Source organism: Lissotriton vulgaris, chromosome 9 (genome assembly GCF_964263255.1).
Source record: "Lissotriton vulgaris chromosome 9, aLisVul1.2, whole genome shotgun sequence".
Taxonomy (NCBI): domain Eukaryota; kingdom Metazoa; phylum Chordata; class Amphibia; order Caudata; family Salamandridae; genus Lissotriton; species Lissotriton vulgaris.
In genome coordinates this window covers 678,213,222-678,232,421 of record NC_141697.1, presented here as the reverse complement: position 1 = coordinate 678,232,421, position 19,200 = coordinate 678,213,222, and the positions used below count along the sequence as shown (strand labels likewise).

At 47.6% G+C, this 19,200-nt stretch overlaps 1 protein-coding gene across 3 annotated transcripts in view; it reads right to left on the bottom strand.

Moving 5' to 3' along the window:
• The window catches only part of SYMPK (symplekin scaffold protein), a 1,074,905-nt gene that overhangs the window by 223,321 nt on the left and 832,384 nt on the right, over positions 1-19,200 (bottom strand). For all 3 annotated transcript variants that reach the window (XM_086938396.1, XM_086938395.1, XM_086938397.1), the window contains one exon: positions 4,359-4,459. In XM_086938396.1, the coding sequence (XP_086794522.1) occupies positions 4,359-4,459 (101 nt within the window). The remainder of the gene's footprint in view (positions 1-4,358; positions 4,460-19,200) is intronic.

The following is a 19,200-nucleotide window of genomic DNA, read 5'->3' as shown; positions in this document are numbered from 1 at the left end:
AGATACATAGAAAATGAAACTCAAGTCATGCTGACCGGTGGAATGAGCATTGAAATACAAAAGGTAATCAATCTGGTAACTGTGGTCATGAATGCAGCTTTGTTTGTGTTAATGCTACTATGCTTGGTTCATGTCTAAGTTCCCACTTGTGTGGTAACTGTGGGCAAATGTCAGACTGCCCCTCCTCAGGTGTGTGAAAATGGAGGCATTGTCTTTTTGCAAAGAGTATTTTCACAAGATCCCACAGAATGCAAACAAAGTGGAGAGGAATGGGAATATTCCTTGTTTATGATATAAAAGAGAACCATGGGATTAACGAGGTGCCGCATACCCACCTCGGAAATGACCACTGGAAGAAACGTCTTTAAGGATAGGAAGCATGATTTCCGTGCCTTTACTTAAACATTCTTATATATAGACAAATGTTAGGAGAACTGTCACACGAAAGATACTGTGGAAGGGTCTCCACACCAAGCTCCCTGTTCCAGCTTAGAACATTCACTTGCAACCAAGATCTGCTGCCTTGATAACCATCTCTGGTACCTTGCACAAGAGGATGGGCCCATGTTCCCAACCTCTGAAATGGTGCAAAAGCTGGGTGGTCCACGATAAAGTTGGACTGATTGCTCAGCTGCAAATTTCTATGCCTGGGAATAAGTGTTTCAAGACAGACGGCAAGACCCAATCCTCCCTGTTTGCTGTAATACCACGACAGTCACATTGTCCATCAATGTCTGGACAGACCATCTGTAAAGAGAAGAAAAGAAGGCCTTGAGCACCAAACCAGATTTCCCTCAGTTCCACAAGCTGATATTAAGTACCAAATCATCTGAAGACAAGGGGTCTCTGATCTCAGCTCCTCCAGATGATCACCCCAACAACAGTGAAGAGAAAGAGAGAGTAGGACACCACAGCAGCCATGGCTATTGAAGACCAGGAGTACATTCCATGTGACAGGTGCTGTTCCAAGGACCACCAAAACAGGTTTGCCGCAGTGTCCCAGGAGATCATTATCGTATCCACTACATTTCGCCCCCTCCTGGAACCACTGCAGAGGCACCACTGCAGAATCCTCATTTGCCAGACTGTGTACATAAGGATGCAGAAAATAAGCAGACCTTGGAGAACCATGAGATTGGAATTCAAGCTCCTGACCGAAACCTTAGAATCATATCCCAAATGTCTCAGACACTCCGGAGAAGACTGAAAGCAGGATGCAATGTTGTGTTCAGTACAGTCCCTATGTACAGGAAGAGTGCTGAGGGCTCTAGGTGAGACTTGGGTGCATTAATTGAAAACCTTAAGGAACTGCAGAGGCGCGGTTTCTGGCAAGAAAAGCAAAACCATAGTGCTGAACTGGATTTGAGCCGCTAGTCCTCCAGGTACAGATATGCTGAAATATCAGCACTCCTGAGATGGGCCACGGCTGCTACCACACCTTAACGAAGCCTTGAGGTGGTAATGTCAGTACGAGTGAGAGGACTGGTAGTCGGTGGACATTACCACAAAATGCAAGTACCTCTTGTACAACCACGGGATTCATATATAAAAATACCCGTCATTCAGGTTGAGTGACACTAGCCAGACTTCTACTTCCATGGCCAGAAGTACCTGAGCCAGGAACCGCATCATATATCCTTGCAGAAAAAATGGTTCAGGAAACCAAGGTCTAGGATTGGGTACACTGTCCTTCACTGAACCACAAGATGACACGAGTAGCACCCTTGTCTCATCTTTAGCTCTGGCACCAACGCCTTCATTTCTTTTTGCAGCAGGAATGCCACCTCCTGCTGCAGCACCCTGAGATGGTATTTAGATTAAAGACAAAATGTGAGAGAGATGGGGGGAGGGGACTTCTGGAAGAGTAGGACATGCCATCCTTCTACAATTGGAAATGCCCATATGTCTGATGTGATGGCTTACCAGGCAACTAAAACATGCTTCTGTAAGGACCAACTAAAGAGGCTTTCCTAGTGGTGCTGGCGAAGAGGAGGAGAAGGACTGCTAAGCCTGACAGCCTCGGCTTTCTTTGTTCCTACACACACCGAAGAGCTGGTTCTGCTATTGCAGGGACTGCACAGGATGGTAAAAATGTAATGAAAAACCTCTCTAAAACCCTTTGACTTATCTGAATTGTCAATAGTCCTTTCGAAGGACCGCAGGGCCCTAGATCGAGCGGTAACCATACTTAGTTTAAACCGCTCTAGGGCAGCATCAGCTTTAAATTAAATAGCCATGCCAGATTAACCAGTAACATTGATTGGACATCACTTGAGAAGCCTGTAAACCTAAGCCATGCAGGTCGAATGAGAGGGAATCGAGGAGTCCATTGCTCTGGGTACAGAGCAAACTGATTTCAATCCATGCTAGCTTCCTGCCAGGAAGCATTCTGTCCGTCTACTGCACTACTTCTGCGAAAGGTCTGGAAGAATGGTTAGCACCCTTTGCACGCTATCCCAAATGGCTTATTTATATCTGCTGGTACCGGGAATTCAGAATAGACTTGCGTCAGAGGTAGGACGCCTGAAAAGTCCCCGGTGCCAGAGCTGGCAGAGCTACTAGTAGGGGCATCTCATCTGGAGGTATCTTCATCATGTCGGGTCCCAGAGATGACCCTAATAGAAGCAGGCAGCGCTGAAGAGACTTACTTTTACAGCATCTCGGGGAAGAGTTACCAAGTCTCTTATTTCTGTGACGTCTCCCCTTCTCTCTTAAGTGTATTGAAGATGGGGTCCCCTCAAATGAGAGCAGATCGTGAACGGCATCGAAACAGAACCAATGCTCATCATAGGTCATAAACCACTTGGCCTCACACTTTGTGATGGCCTTGGGGTTTATACTTTGACATAGGTGACATGACCTGGCATCATGTCTGGGCATTCAAGCATCAAAGACCCATCTCATGAAGGTCTGTAATATACATCTGGCCTTCTTACAACCTATGTTTTTAAAATATGGTATATCTGAGCGCCTGCTAGCAATTAATCTACTTACTGAAATGCCAAACCTTGATAGCGCAATCGCAAAATATATGAAAGCGGTAAAAAGCACTCTGTTGGAACCAAATATGATTGGAGAGAAATTGGCATGGAAATATAGTGGGACACGCTCAAAGTAAATTGTGTTTAGGTTGGAATACTATCTTTACGTTAGCTCGACTGTTGCTCATTGCAATTTTAGGAGTATTGTTATATGAAATTTTTTAAGTTGTGGGAGGGAGGTAGGAATTGCCTTTGAAAGTACAGCCTTTTTAAAGTATCAGTGAAATTGTTTTGTATATGTGTTATACTATTTATTGTAATGTGTATCATGCTGTGTAGAGACCAATGGTCTAATAAACGTACTTTTACTACTACTACATCTGCCCTCCACAGTCATGACAGGGCTTAAAACCAGACTTGCTGGGAGGGGATGTTTTCTCTACTAAGTTTCGAAAAAAAGAAGAAAAACTGACAGAATGCCAAGAGAGAGAGAGCTCCAGATCCACAGCACAAAAACACAGAAAAAAGGTAACCAACATTGATGGGTCGAGACGAGCTCTATATGGCTCACCATTTCCGGTTCCAAGATGGATCCTGCATCCCCCTCACTGTTGAAGGAAAACTCTGAAAAATGTCTAGATACAGTCTAGCTCTCTTAGCTATTTAACAGATGGGAAATCTGTAGGTATGTACGGTACATAAGTATCCATCAGAAGGAGTATATATTTCTAACTTTCTACATGTATGTGTGGCAAGTTGACAGAGAAGGGAGAGGCACAGGGACAGCAGCTTTGCTATAACTGTCCTAGCACTCAACCTGGCAGAGTGCCACATGCTGCTCAAAGCAGTCTTCCCCAGATTGCGGGGGCCAGTTCTCAGCAGAATCTTGTCCACTTAGGGAGTGCACTTAGGGAGTGCACTTCTGAAATATGTGCAAGGACCTTGCACTGCAGCAGGGTTAATTAAGCCCCTCCAGGGAAGGGTCATGATCCCAAAAGGGGATCATGATCCCTTAAGGGGGTCATGCCCTCCTTTCCAATGAAAGTGTGAGGTCTACAGTGCAAACCTTACATTGTTAATCATAAGACTTGGTTCAGGAGCTACAGAGAACAGTTTATGAAAACACATGAATACATAGAGAAGGAAAACCCTCTTCTCCTTGGTTCATACCGAGGAGAAAAAATGGCATTAAATAAAAATCATGTTTCCCCATGTCTACATATAACTCCCATACAAATACAGTGAGAATTCATTAACAACTTCCAACCTGAAAAGACCCAGCCTAAAAATATCCAAGTTTTAACCTAAATTCAATCCCCTCCTCCCATGTGAACCGAAATAAATCTATTTCAAAGGTACACGTATGATTTTAATTACCTTCTCAAGTCCGTTGAGCACGGGAATCAGGAACCGGACATCTGGCAGCCGTTTCTGGTACAGATCCCGTACTCGTTTCACCAGCTCTGGTGATGGGGGTACTAGAGGTTTAGGACAAAATACAGCATTGACTAAACAAAGAGGATTACTCAGGAATGCAAACTGTTACCCTTCCAGCCCCAAAAGCCCTCATCAAGAAACAAAATGAAACATGAAAGAAAATATTTAGCAAACAACACCTCCCACATCTCCACTCTTGCACACAAAGTTAAACTCCTGTGCGGCATCAGTAGATATAACTTGTACTAAACTTTCTGAATGTCATCACTATAGCCTGGCTTTAGAATGAGCATAGATGCATGTTATTTTCAATGCTATCCATAGCTGATACTGAGGGGGCCTTTTTAACTTTGGCCAGGGGTAAGCATGCTGGAGTTTAAGATGCATTTGTTCCTCACTTACTGAGTGTATACAAAGACCACCCCATAGATGTTCTTCTGCCCCTCCCCTGAGGCAGGCATTATTCCATTTTTTCCAACGCCTTAAAAAGAAGAAACCAGTTATATTTCCTATAGACTCCAGTTCCTGATCAATGCCGATGAACAAGTTAATTCCCTTTGGTAACGCTCTTTCTGGTGGATATTTTATCTAACTGCATTTTAATCACCTTTAGAATATCCCCTGACACCAGCTTGGATCCGGAAACTTTTACACAACAGTTCTCCTGCACACTGGTTCTGCTCGGAAGTGACGAACAGAGCCACAAAAGTGCCATCCCAGTGAGCTATGTCAGTTTTTCTATCAACACTGTCTGCACCCTGAGACGCTAAGCATGAAATACAATCAGACTACTAGTGTGCAGATCTCTAGCTTGAGACCTTTCAAAATCACTCATTAGACCTGGGTGGGCAGTGAGGAATCTGTGGTTAGATACAGTATCCATCAGAAACAGCATTACCCAAGTAACCTGTTAGTCTGATGGGTACCTCTAACCACATATACCTCACCTTCATAACAGACACCAAAGCAGTACCTCCGAAGGTGGAGGATCTTGGTAATGGACTCAGACCAAAAAGTTCCACTCGCTGACACCATTTGCTTTCAAGGCTGGCCATGCTCCAAAGTTGGAGAGCTCCAACAGCAAATTGGCTTTGACTAGTGTACAGATTTAAGGACTTGGAATATTATTAAAGGCTAGAGTCCAATTCACGGAACAGGGAGGTTTGGTGAGGCATCTGCAGTTAGATAGAGTCTCTACCAGAAAGAGTGTTATCAAAAGTAACTAACTCATTCTTCGGATAGAGACTTGTAACCGCAGATTCCTCACCTTTTGAATAGACACTAAAGCAGTACGTATTTGGATGTGGGTCTGTGAGATGGACTCAAACCAAAAAGTCCTTTAGGAGCGAGCAAGCAAAATGTCCCTCTCAGTAAAACTGGCTATCCAGGAAGTAGTGCATTGGGAATGTATGGAGTGACACAATCCGTAGCTGTCTGACAGATGTTCGGGATAGGACCTGCGCAAGACATCAGTGGTAACAGTCTTGGCTCTGGTGACATAAGCTTACACCCTATTTCGTGGCCAATGCTTGGCAGATCTTGATGTAGAACAGAATCCAGCATGAGAGTCTTTTTCTGCACGGCTTTGCCTTTCGTTGCTCCAGCAAACATCACAAAGAGCTTATCGTCCACCCAGTGTTCTCTGATACTATTGATATAAATGCGCAGTGCTTTCTTGGTGTTCCAGTGATGGAACCTCTCTTTCTCCTTAGAGAGGTTTGGCAGACGAACGCAGGTAAAGTGATATTCTGACTGATGTGGAACGGCATCACAACTTTCGGCAAGAAGGATGCTTGAGTCCGCAGAACCAGTTTGTCTAGGAAGGTGGTGGTGGTGGTGTACAGCAGGTAGACAGAGAGCCTGAAGCTCACTTGCATGCCGCACAAATGCTAAGGTGACCGGGAACACAGTCTTGAAAGTAGGAAGCCGAAAAGAACAGCTATGAATCGGCTCAAAGGGAATACACATCAATAAGTGAGGACCAAGTTAAGGTAGCACTGTGGTACGACGAAGGGAGAAAAATATGTTGTAGTGATTTCACAAATGCATCACAGGTAATTTAAACAATGAGGGCTTACTTGGCAACCATGAAAAAGCCCAAAGGTAACATTTTAGCTGGGCCCAGAGCAAAGCCTTGCCATGCAATAGGAAAGAAATCAGATATCTTTGCCTGGAGGTGGTCAATCTGCTGGGTGCCGCACGAAGCTACACATTTGTTCCAATAACCAGTGTATACTGTCTTCATCAAGAGCCACCTGGCTGCTAAGAAGAAGTATGAAGGTGTTCAGATGTCACTGCTCAATCTCCAAGCATGATGGAGATTACGAAGGCCTGGGCTGAGTACCTGGTGCTGTTGCATAAACAGCAGTTCCTCTCAAAGGGTCTGATCAGAAGACAGATGGTTATGTCCTGGAGCTCTGGATACCATACTCTTCGTACTCAATCAGGGGCCAATAGAATGACTTGAGCCCAGTCCATCCTGATGTTCAGAACTTGGGGCAGATGAGGTAGAAGTTATGCATCAGTTCCCACTGTCAGCTTTGAAATGGGTAAGGAGAAGGGTATGACGCTGACTCAATTGCGGTCAAATAACCATCACTGCAGATCTTTTGCAATCTCCTTTGAAATCAGGATGTAGTCAGAGAGTTCCCCTTGCTATTGGGTCAACTGAGACTTCACATTCCAATGCATAGCCCACAAATTCCTCCTGGCATTCTTGACAAGCAGAATGCTGGAGGCCATCAGTGCCAGCAGGCTCATAGTTTACCTCATACAGAGGCCGAATGATCTAGATCATAGCCTGACTCCCTGGAATCTCTTTCTGGGGGAAACGCACAAAATCGAACCGTGTCCAAAATGGTTCCTAGGAAGAGGAGCATATGAAAAGAAGTCCGAGGTCTTTTCAGGACGCTGATAGTGTCACCCCAAAGATAACAGGTGGTCAGCTGTAGCCTGGAGGTGGTTGACAAATGCATAGGGTGAGGCACGCATTCAAAACCCGGTCATCAAGGTAGGGAAAGGCTACGAACTCTGACCTCCAAAGATTTGCTGCTACCACTGCCATCACTTTCGTGAACATTTGAAAGGTATCAGTGAGACCAAAGGGTTTTAATTCATCAGTTCACAAAGGAGCCAGAGAAAGCTTTAACCCAGACCCCTAGGAGGGTATCAGAGATTACCTCATTTAAACGTAGTACGGGCTCAGTAGTGTTTGCCCCGGCTGAAGTACTTTGGTCAGGTCATTGGTTTTGACGTCTAAGGTGGGGAGATGGGGTTCGGGTACTTTGGCCACCCTTCACAAAAAGACTGCAAAGGAAGCACTTTATTGGCAGGACCTGGTGGTGAGACGAGGCTGGAATCAGGAGCGATTTTAAGACCACTGACATATTTGAGTTTTCTTTGTGGTGTGGTTGGCCAAATTCCCATCCTGCATTAAAGTGATTATCTCAATCTGTACCTAACAAGAAATGTAGTGTATGACATTTGCCTTAAGGAGGTAGGATGCTAAGATGGTCAGATAGAGAGGGCTGCCGTCCGACAGAAAATCAGTGCAGCCTCAGATGAGGTCGAAGTGGCCCCAACACCATGTCGGAGAGCACAATGGACACTTTGTCCTTCTGCGCCAGTGGAGGCTGCCTCAGTGTAGACGCTCTGGAAACCGGTGTGGAATCATAGTCAGTACAGGAGCTATTAACCCTAGATATCGGTTCGCAGAACGGGGAGGATGGGTGGGGCGGTAAGGAATCTATCACTAACTAATGTCTCTTACAGATATATCGTTACACAAGTAGTAACTTGTGCATCTGAAAGAGACACGTTAGTGATAGATTCCTTACCTTAGAATAGATACCCCAGCAATACCAACCCCGGTGGTGGGCCTGCGAACCAATAATCACACCAGAAAGTCCTGGAGGACGGAACAGCCAAAGAAGTCATCCCTCTGGACTTGGCTGTCCAGGCAATAGTGTCTTGCAAAAGTGTGCAGCGAGGCCCACGTAGCCGCCTGGCAAATATCCTGCAAGGGCACTCCTCGGCCCAAGGCAGTTGAGGTCGCTGTGGCCCAAGTGGAATGAGCCCTCAGCCCAACAGGGGGTTCCTTCTTAGCCAAGGAGTAACACGCCTGGATACACAAGATGATCCACCGCGAGATGGTCCGCTTGTGCACCGCTTTCTCCTTCTTAGCGCCCACGTAACCAACAAAGAGTTGGTCATCCACCCGGAACTGGCGTGTGCGATCCAGATAGAATGAAAGCGCACGTTTTGGGTCCAGACGGTGGAGCCTCTTTTCCTCTCTCGAGGGATGCGGAGGCGGAAAGAAGGTGGGCAAGGTGATGGATTGCCAGATGTGGAAGGCCGTGACTACCTTGGGCAAGATAGAGGGCCTTGTCTGCAACACAACCTTGTCCGGATGGACTGAAAGGAAAGGAGGTTTACAGGATAGAGCCTGGAGCTCACTCACTCTCCTGGCAGAGGTGATGGCTACCAGGAAGGCAGTCTTTAAAGTAAGAAGACGGAGAGGACAGTTGTGAAGTGGCTCGAAGGGAGCGCACATCAGAAAAGTAAGCACCAAGTTCAAGTCCCACTGAGGCATCACGAAGGGCACAGGAGGGAACGTATGTGTGATGCCTTTCAAGAATCGATTAACTATAGGGGACTTGAACAAAGAAGGTTGATCAGGCAGCCTCAAAAAGGCTGAAAGAGCAGAAAGGTAGCCCTTGATAGTGCCCAGAGCAGAGCCCTGCTAGGCAAGAGAAAGAAGAAAGAGAAGAACCTCAGAAAGAGGGGCAGAGAGAGGATCCACAGCCTTTGCTGTGCACCATGCCACAAATCTGTTCCACCTGCAGGCGTATACCGACTTTGCGGAGGGACGCCTGGCTGCCAGAATGATGTTAAAGACTTCAGGAGGCAAGTCAAATGGCCTCAACTGTTGCCGCTCAATCTCCAAGCATGGAGGTGGAGACTGGACAGGTTCGGGTGGAGGACCGTCCCCTGCTGCTGCGACAGAAGGTCCTCCTGAAGAGGCAGACGAACCAGGGGATCGACAGACATGCTGAGTAGCTCGGGATACCAGTATCTTCGCGCCCAGTCAGGAGCCACTAGGATAACTTGGGCCCGGTCGCGTCTGATCTTCTTCAGCACTCTGGGCAGAAGTGGTATAGGCAGAAAGGTGTACAACAGACCGCAGCTCCACTCGCGACGAAAAGCGTCTCCGACCGAGTGCTGCCTTGGAAATTAAAATGCGCAGAACTGATGACATTAAGCGTTCTCTTTGGTGACGATCAGATCTAACTAAGGCTCTCCCCACTGCTGAAAGAGGCCTTGCACCACGTCCGAGTTCAGACGCCAATCGTGATCCATAATGCACCGACGGCTGAGTTCGTCCGCACTGGCGTTCAGGGAACCTGCCAGGTGTTGAACCACCAGGGTCACGCCCTGATGTTCCAGCCACTGCCAGAGGCGCAGAGACTCCTGGCATAGGGTCCACGACCTCACCCAGCCCTGTTTGTTGGAGTACCACATGGCGGTGGTGTTGTCCGTGAACACCTGCACTACACTCCCCCGGACAGAGGGGAGGAATGCCATCAGTGCAAGCCGGATCGCCCGCAGCTCCAGAAGGTTGATGTGGAGCCGGGACTCCGCCGTAGACCAGAGGCCTCTGATCTCTGCCTCTCCCATGTGGCCCCCCAGCCCTGAAGGGACGCGTCCGTCACAAGTACGTGCTCCGGTTGGGGTAGGGAGAGGGATCTGCCACTGACCCAATCGCGGTCCGTGAGACACCACTGCAACTGTCTTGCAGTGCCCTCCGAGATCAAGACATGGTCGGACAAGTTGCCCTGATGCTGGGCCCACTGAAACTTCAGGTCCCACTGCAGAGCCCGCATCCGCCACCGGGCGTGATGCACCAGAAGGATGCAGGAGGCCATCAGCCCCAGAAGCCGCAGCGTCAACCTGACCGAGACTCGGGATAACAGCTGAAAGATCGGAATCAGAGCCTGAATATCCCAAACCCGCTGTTCGGGAGGATAAACCCGAAACTGCGTTGAGTCTAGAACCGCTCCGATGAAGAGGAGTTTCTGAGAGGGACACAGGTGTGACTTCTGCACATTGATGGAGAACCCCAGTAGGTATAGGAGGTCGGCCGTAGTTTGGAGGTGGCTGACGACTGTCTGGGGCGAGCCCGCCTTTAACAACCAGTCGTCGAGGTAGGGGAAGACTGAAACCCCTAACCTGCGCAGATGAGCTGCGACCACCGCCATCACTTTCGTGAACACCCGTGGGGCGCTGGTAAGGCCGAAGGAGAGCACGGTAAACTGAAAGTGCTCGTGGCCTACCGTGAACCGCCGGTGGGCCAGCAGGACGGGGATGTGAAAATAAGCGTCCTGCAAGTCCAACGCTACCATCCAGTCTCCCGGGTCCAGGGCAGCTAAGACATGAGCTAAAATCCTCAAACATCCCAAAACCTCAATCATGTCACAGTCAAAAAGCATTCACCGCATTCATACCTCAATCACACATACCACATACTACTATTACAGAAAAAGGAAATACAAGCTGGATCTGCACGAATTCTACAACAATTCAGTACAATTATTTGAAAACAGTATATTCCAATGGATTTTTGAATTTTGCACCATTCATTAAAGATTAATAAACTGATAGGTAATGTACAAAAGATGATAAGGAGTCTGGGAGTAGTAATAACTCCTAGATGGTCAAGCAGACCAGCAGAGACATGGCCTACGCATTTCGAATCCCTTTCTGTTCGTGAGGGATTCTCATCAGGGCCTCAAAACACTGCAAGAGTGGAGAAAGAAGAAAATGAAAGAAGAATTTTTTTTTAAAAACAGAGATATTAAAGTGTTAATAGCGTGTGAAGAGAAGTTCAATTCATATTAAAAGACACATCCGGAGTCTTACATATTAGCAATGCACCTGTCATAGAGTAGCACTGAACTAAGAAGATAACTGTGGAGAGACATCTTATATCAAAGACCATCCTAGGAACCTGATGGAATACAGCACTAGGAGGGAATATGACCAACTTATCTAGGAATGGGATTCCTCAAATTACAGAAATTACTGGTAGATTTAGCGTCCTTTGCACTAAAGAAAAACTATTTTTGTTTCAACAAAGAATTCTATTACCAGGTAAAGGGGGTGGCAATGGGGTGCCCTTTTGCCCCTGAGTTGGCAGTATTGTTTATGTCAATGTACGAGGATACCTACATACACAACAATAACCCCTTCGGACAGCACATTGGGAAATGGTATTGTTTTATCGACAATGTTTTCATGGTATGGACTGGAGGCATCAATAATTTGACCCTATTCCACCAATGGCTAAATGCCAGAACACCTGATATACAATTTAGTCTTTCCCATTCTGAAACCAAAATCGCTTTTCTGGATGTGGAGGTGTTCCCAAAAACCGGCAAGTTGGCAACGACTCTGTTTGTAAAACCAACAGATCCTAACAAGGCGTTATAATTCCAGAGCAACCACTCAAGAAGCTTAAGAGAAAACCTGCCGTACGGGCAGTTTCTGCGTGTTCGCAGAAACTGCACGTATGAGAATGACTTCTCCCACCATGCGGAAAAACTCGTTTCCAAACTTTGTGATAGAGGGTACCCCAAAAAACTAGTAAAAGATTGTATGAAAAGGGCAAGGTGGACCCCCCGTGAAACACTACTGGAGCGGAAAAAGAAAACAGAACAAAAACGTCAGGTTTGTGTAACCACCTTCTGCCCGAATGCCAACCAGTTGAAACGTATTATTGGGCACAATTGGCACTTGGTGAAGAATTTAGACGAAAGTCTTAGAGATCCACCATTGTTTGCTTTTAAAAGGGAGAACAGTGTTGCAAACCATTTAGTGAGAGCCTCTATGCCAACGCAAACCCAACCATCCCTTCGCCAGATGATGGGATTGGCCCCCATACTGGGTCACCACAAATGTGGTACATGCCTCTGTTGCGAAACCACTCTACAGGGCAATGTTTTCCAGCATAAGGGTATCTCTTGGAAGCACGAGGTATTTAGTAACTGCAAATCTAAATTTGTAGTTTATGGCATCAAATGCCCGTGCGACCGCCTGTACATTGGCAAAACTGAGCAAGAAGTGCGCCAACGCATATCGCAACATAAGTCCAGACTGAAAAGAAATGTTGAGAATGCCCCGTTGGTCAATCACTGGACCAGGATGCGACATGGGATTAATGAGTTCAAATGGACAGTGATCTCAAGGATAGAAAAAGATCCACGGGGGGCGACTTGAGCCTCAAATTATCCAAAAGGGAAGCACTGTTGATCGTCAAGTTTGACACGGCTGTGTCAGGCTTAAATGAATTATCGGAGATATTTAAATTATGACCACTGTAAATGAAAGCGCCACACTTTATGGCTCACTAGGTAATGTTACTCCGTCCACGTGAAACGCACGTCTATTCCCCAATTTACCTGCTTACACCTATCTTTTTAACGCGAAGTGTGTTCTGGCTTAAGCGATCGATCATGTATGTCAACTGTGCCCAGTGTCTTATATTAGAAGCCAGAAGCCTTAAGGCTCGATACTGTATACAATCCAGTGATCTACTTTGGCACTCCACAACGTCGACTATTAGAGCCCCTCCCCCCTCACCTTCTAGACCTATCAAGTCAGTCCGCTCCCTTAGGACCGCCCCCCTCCACTAGGCACCAGCGTACTCTCCTCGTTATAAAGGAGAAATCCACTCGGCAGGGTAACGCGCCTGCGCGAGAAGCTAGTGCTAAGTGAGACGCCGACAGACCCCAGTGCGAACTAAGACGCCGTTGGATTCAAACCTACCGGTAAGAACTGCTGTCATGGGACCCTGGGCCTTCACCCCCTTATGCTTTTGTGATGCCCCTGAAACAGTCTCCTTCGAACAAATTCGTGACTATTGGCGTCATTATTTCTCCCCGCAGCACACGCGATTAAGCGAGTATGTGCTGACGCTGCCCCTCCCCACATCGCCACGGAGAAGATTCCCGGTAAACACGTCGATGCCAAATTCTGGCTAAAGGTGATGTATACTCGGGACCTTTTGCGTTTGGATTGAATCCCTTACATCTTTTTTAGTACCTACACTACTAGGGCCCCCTACTAAGTACTCCTTTTTTCCCTTTGCAGAAAGAATTCGCAGCATTCGTGAGGCGCGACCAAGCGGGCATTTGCCGAAGTTGCCCTCCCTGACCGCTACGAAGATTATTCCCGTTTAAAAGTCCGTAGTCAAATCCCCTTTCACATTTTGCGATTGGATCCATCACATATGAGGTATTTCAATGCTTTACCCCTATCTAGTATATTTTTTCATCGAGCAAGTTCGTTCCACAATTAATGTCATTTTACAAATTGGCCTCACTTTAAGGGTTTGTTTCACTCTATTTTTCCGCCCAGGTCCATGAACCATTCGCCGCACGCCATAAGCTTATCACCTTGAGCCACCTTTGTTCTCATTTCGCCACATAGTGGTAAGACTTCCACCCACTTCAATTCCTGCCATGCTAATCACTTTGATTCCTTCCCAAATGCCAGAATCATACTTCTCAATCTTTGATTTTCAGGCTTTGTCATCCCTGAGAAGCCTATCCTGTTCCTACCTCCGTAGGATCCACGTGTCACCTATTTGGGTGGTAAGTATTCAGGAAAATCAAGTGTTAAATAAGGACTATCTGTAATTTGAGGAATCCCATTCCTAGATAAGTTGGTCATATTCCCTCCTAGTGCTGTATTCCATCAGGTTCCTAGGATGGTCTTTGATATAAGAGGTCTCTCCACAGTTATCTTCTTAGTTCAGTGCTACTCTATGACAGGTGCATTGCTAATATGTAAGACTCCGGATGTGTCTTTTAATATGAATTGAACTTCTCTTCACACGCTATTAACACTTTAATATCTCTGTTTTAAAAAAAAAAATCTTCTTTCATTTTCTTCTTTCTCCACTCTTGCAGTGTTTTGAGGCCCTGATGAGAATCCCTCACGAACAGAAGGGGATTCGAAACGCGTAGGCCATGTCTCTGCTGGTCTGCTTGACCATCTAGGAGTTATTACTACTCCCAGACTCCTTATCATCTTTTGTACATTACCTATCAGTTTATTAATCTTTAATGAATGGTGCAAAATTCAAAAATCCATTGGAATATACTGTTTTCGAATAATTGTACTGAATTATTGTATAATTCGTGCAGATCCAGCTTGTATTTCCTTTTTCTGTAATAGTAGTATGTGGTATGTGTGATTGAGGTATGAATGCGGTGAATGCTTTTTGACTGTGACATGATTGAGGTTTTGGGATGTTTGAAGTCTTTATTGAATGCAGTTTAATGTGTGCTTCAATTATTTTTTCTGATGCTTCTCTCCTTTTTTATGAAAAGATAAATTTTGTAATGACTGTTGAATTTCTATAAAAAAATTGCGACTAAGTAGCAATACCCTATCTCGAATTATTGTTCTTGATGCGGATGTTGAGTTCCACCATTGAATAAATATTATCAGTATTGGCACTTCTCTTTGTTATTTGATATGCAGGCTCAGCCTTGCTGATTAGAGCCAACCCTATTTTTGTTTTCACATGAGCTAAAGTCAGCATCTTGAACTTCTCCTTCCGGAGGAAGCCGTTGACGTTCCGCAGGTCCAAGATAGGGCGCAGGCCCCCTTTGCCCTTCTTGGGAACCAGAAAGTAGTGGGAGTAACAACCCCACCCTACTTCTGGCCCAGGAACGCGCTTGATGGCCCCCTTGGCCAAGAGGGCCGCAACTTCCTCTTGCAGAAGACTCAAGTGATCCCCCGACACGCGGTGGCAGTGCGGTGGCATGGCTGGAGGGGTCGCCTCGAAGGGGAGGGAGTAGCCCCTTCGGACGATTTGCAGCACCCACCTGTCCGATGTGACAGTGTGCCAGATGAGGAGGTGATGGCGAACTCTGCCCCCCACTGGCGTCACATGGGCCTGAAAGCTCAGACTAGGAGGGTTTTGAGGAGGATGCTGCAGAGGTAGGTGTGGACTGACCTCGCCGTTGTCCCCCACCGCCGCCACGGCGGTTACCACGTCCGCCACCGCGCTGGATGTTAGTCTGCGGGCTGTGGCTGGGAGGACGTGTGGGGGCGCCCCTTCCTTGGCCACGAAAGGAGCGAAAGGCAACAGTTTGCTGGCGCGGGGCCGAGAGGCGCAAGGACTTGGCCGTAGCCCTGGAGTCCTTAACCCCTTTACTGCTAAGGCTATTTTCTTTCTTTTATGTAATTTCCATTGAAATCAATGGAAAGTCCATGACGAGTTACCCTTGTCATTAGCGGCGAAGAGGTTACAGTGCTCAAGCGCACTGTCTGCCTTGTCGCCAAAGAGGCGACGGCCATCAAACGGCATGTCCATAAGGGTGTTTTGGACATCAGCCGAAAAGTTGGCGGACATCAGCCAGGCGTGGCGACGATCGCCACCGTCGTTGCCATCGCTCTGCCCAGCGAGTCCGTGGTATCCATTGTGGCAGCACATCCGCGACCGTGTCCCACAGAGAGTGGGTGTAACGGCCCAAGGGGTCCTGCGGCGTCGGGACCGAAGTCGCCGACGGAGCCGGGGCCGAAGCACCAGATGGCGCCGGGGCCGAAGCACCCGGCCCGCTTGGGGACCCAGTTGGGGCCGCTTGGCCCGAAGGCGCCGCGGAACCCGACGGAGGAGTGTGTGAGCTCATGGCCATGAGGAAGCCCTCGATCTACTCCGGCGTCGCGTTCTGCCCAGGGACCGGCGAGTATGGAGCAGGCCGCGACGCCTGCAGCTCTGGCGGAGCCGCGGGGCGGTGTCGCCCGAACCCCCGGCCGCGTCGCGCGAGTGTCGGGGGGAGTCAGAAGAGCGATGTCGCCTCTTCGACTTCTTGTGCCTCTTACCTGAGAACTTCGAGCCGAAGACGGATGACGACTCCCGGAACTGTGGTGATTCCGGCCCGCGACTGGTCCCTCGACCTCCTTCTGGACCAGGACCTCGAGCCGAGCGGGGCTGACTGCCGAAGCTCGAGTCGCTTGCGGGACCGCTCCAGTCTAGCTTTGGACGTCAGGGTCAGGCAGTCGGATCGGGTGCCCAGACAGTGAAGGCACCGGCGATGGGGGTCGACGCAGGGTTTGAACCCGGGCATCCCTACCAGCACCGTTGGAGTCGAGAGACTTCGAAAGCCGATCAAAAAGGATCGAAAAAGTTAGTAAAAAATTGACTAGGGTACAACTTTTTCCGGATCGGCGCTTACTGGGGCGGAAAAAAGAACTGACGTCAGCGCGCGAGGGCGGCGGCTAAGTACTCCGGCGACGTCATCCCGGCGCCAACGACGGAGCCGCAGACGACGCCTACCGACGCGCAAGGGTACTGCTACGCAAAAGATTCCGGATCCAGTCTGACGCCTGGGGATATTCTAAGGTAAGGACTCTAATACTAACCTATTTCTTTCAGATCCAGGACTCCATACCACGCTGCTTGTTGAAGTACCACATGGAGATGTATTGTCCGTGAGGACCTGAACCAGACTCGCTTTGATCGATGGTAAGAAGGCTTCAGGGCCAGGTGAATAGATGGCAACTCAATCACGTTATTGTGGAGCGGGGTTTAAGTCAGAATTCAGAGTACTCTGATCTCTGCCTCTCCCATATGATCTCCCCAATTCAGCTACGAAGCATCCAACATCAAAGTCAGCTATGGGTGGGGAAAGGAGTAGGTCTGCTTCTGGTTCAATTGCGACCGAGCAGCCATCACCGCAGAACTTTTGCAGTCTCCTCCAAAACTTGAATGGAATCCGACAGGTTACCTTGGTGATGGGCCTAATGAGACTTCAGGTTCCACTGCAGAACCTGCTAATGCCACTTAGGTGACCTGCAGAAAACAGGGGGCAAAGAGGCATTAGAGCCACTCTCATTGAGACATTGGGCTAAGGCTGAAACATTGGGATCATAGCCTGAATGCCCTGAACTTTTTGTGACAGAAGGAAGGCGCTGAACTGCACTGCATCTAAAATGGCTCCAATGAAAGGGAGCCTCTGCGAAGGACTCAGGTATGACTTTGGCATGTTATTTGTGAACCCCAATGACCTCAGGAGGTTTGCCATTGTCTGAAGGTGGTCTATCACTGACTATTGTGAGCTTGCCTTCATCAGCCAGTCGTCCAAGTAGGGTGAAAACTGGTATCCACGACCTCCGGAGGTGGGCTACCAATGAAGTCATCACTTTAGTGACCATCAGAGGGGCACTAGTGAGGCAGAAGTGGAGCACAAAATATGCATGTCCATGGCTACAATCCAGTTGCCTGGATCCAGGGCAGACAGAACCTGGGACAGTGTGAGCATCTTGAATATGTCCTTTAACAAGAAGGCATTCAGAGGGCAATGATCTAAAATAGGACAAAGATATTCGTCCTCCTTCGGAACAAAGAAATAGCAGGAGTAATAACCAGTCCCTATTTCTAATGGCGGTACACACACTATGGCCCCTTTGGACAAGACAGGCTGCACTGCTTGCATTAAAATGGCAGGATGCTCATTAAAAAGCCATGCTGATATATGAGGTAGATGCAGTGGGTCAGAAAGGAATGGAAAAGAATAGCACAACAAATAATTGGCATGATCCTTGTGTAGACTGTAATTCTTTGGCATCCTTGAAGAAAGTGTTCTATCGAGCCTCCTGCAGGGTAGACGTGTTTCACGAAGGTCACGTTAAAGTGCTTTGGAAGTTGATGCTGCATGGTTGGGGGGACTGGAATGATTCCTCTTCCTGGTGACTTGCATACTATGAGCCTGAACAGTGTCTCTGACTAAGGTGCCTATGGGATGAGGAGGTGGGGCATGCCTTTGGGTAAAGCCTTGGTGGGGAGTCTGGTGCTGCCTGTGCACCAACCCTCTGGAGTAACCGTGAAAGGGCAACATTGATGGGCAAACTGCCTGGCAGGCACTGAAATGGCCAAGGACACAGTATGACTCAGCTCTTCTTGAAGTGTTCCAGGACTGGATCTTCCTTCTTGCCAAAGAGGGGAGACCTGTCAAAAGGAATATCCATAAGCGAAGCCTGTATATCTCTAGAGAAACTCACAGATTTCATTCAAAGATAGAGCCGGAATGCCACATTGGTGCAGTCTGCTCAATCCAAGCAATCAGTAGCACCCAGGTAAATATCTAATGACCTATATGGCTGCAGCCTGACTATCGTAAATGGTTTAAGCCAGAGAGACCTGCAAGCCTTTAGGTGCTGCCAGCAAGATTTAGCTGACCATGTCCCAAACGGCGGAAAGATATTGGTCAAGCAAGCAACTTGTCATTGACAGGCCTAAAGGTTAGGCTATGCTGGACGATGAGGACATGTTTCCCAAATGCCTCAGTTATCTTTGATTTTTTGTTTGGAGGTTATTGGAAATAAATTGGGGTTTACCTTCCTGGTAGAAACCTGAACTACCAGAATCTCTTAAGTCGAATGCTAAGCCAGAAAATCGGAGGTTACTGGTGCCTGGCAACATGTTCACTGGAGGGAAGAAAAATGCTTTGTCCAAGGACCCATCAATGTTTCAGTAAGGGCTTCATTTAATGGCAGCAAAGGCTCAGAGGAAACCTGCCCAGAGGGTAACACCTCTGTGAGTATATTAGTCTTTATCTCCTCATACGGGAGTCATAGCCCAAAACCTCAGGTTTATGTCTAATAACCATAGCATAGGGAGCACTTTCCTCCAGTTGGAGTCTGGAGAGGAAATCAACTTTGTATTAGGGAGTATACAGATCACTGGCCTCCTATAAATCATGCAGAGATTGTC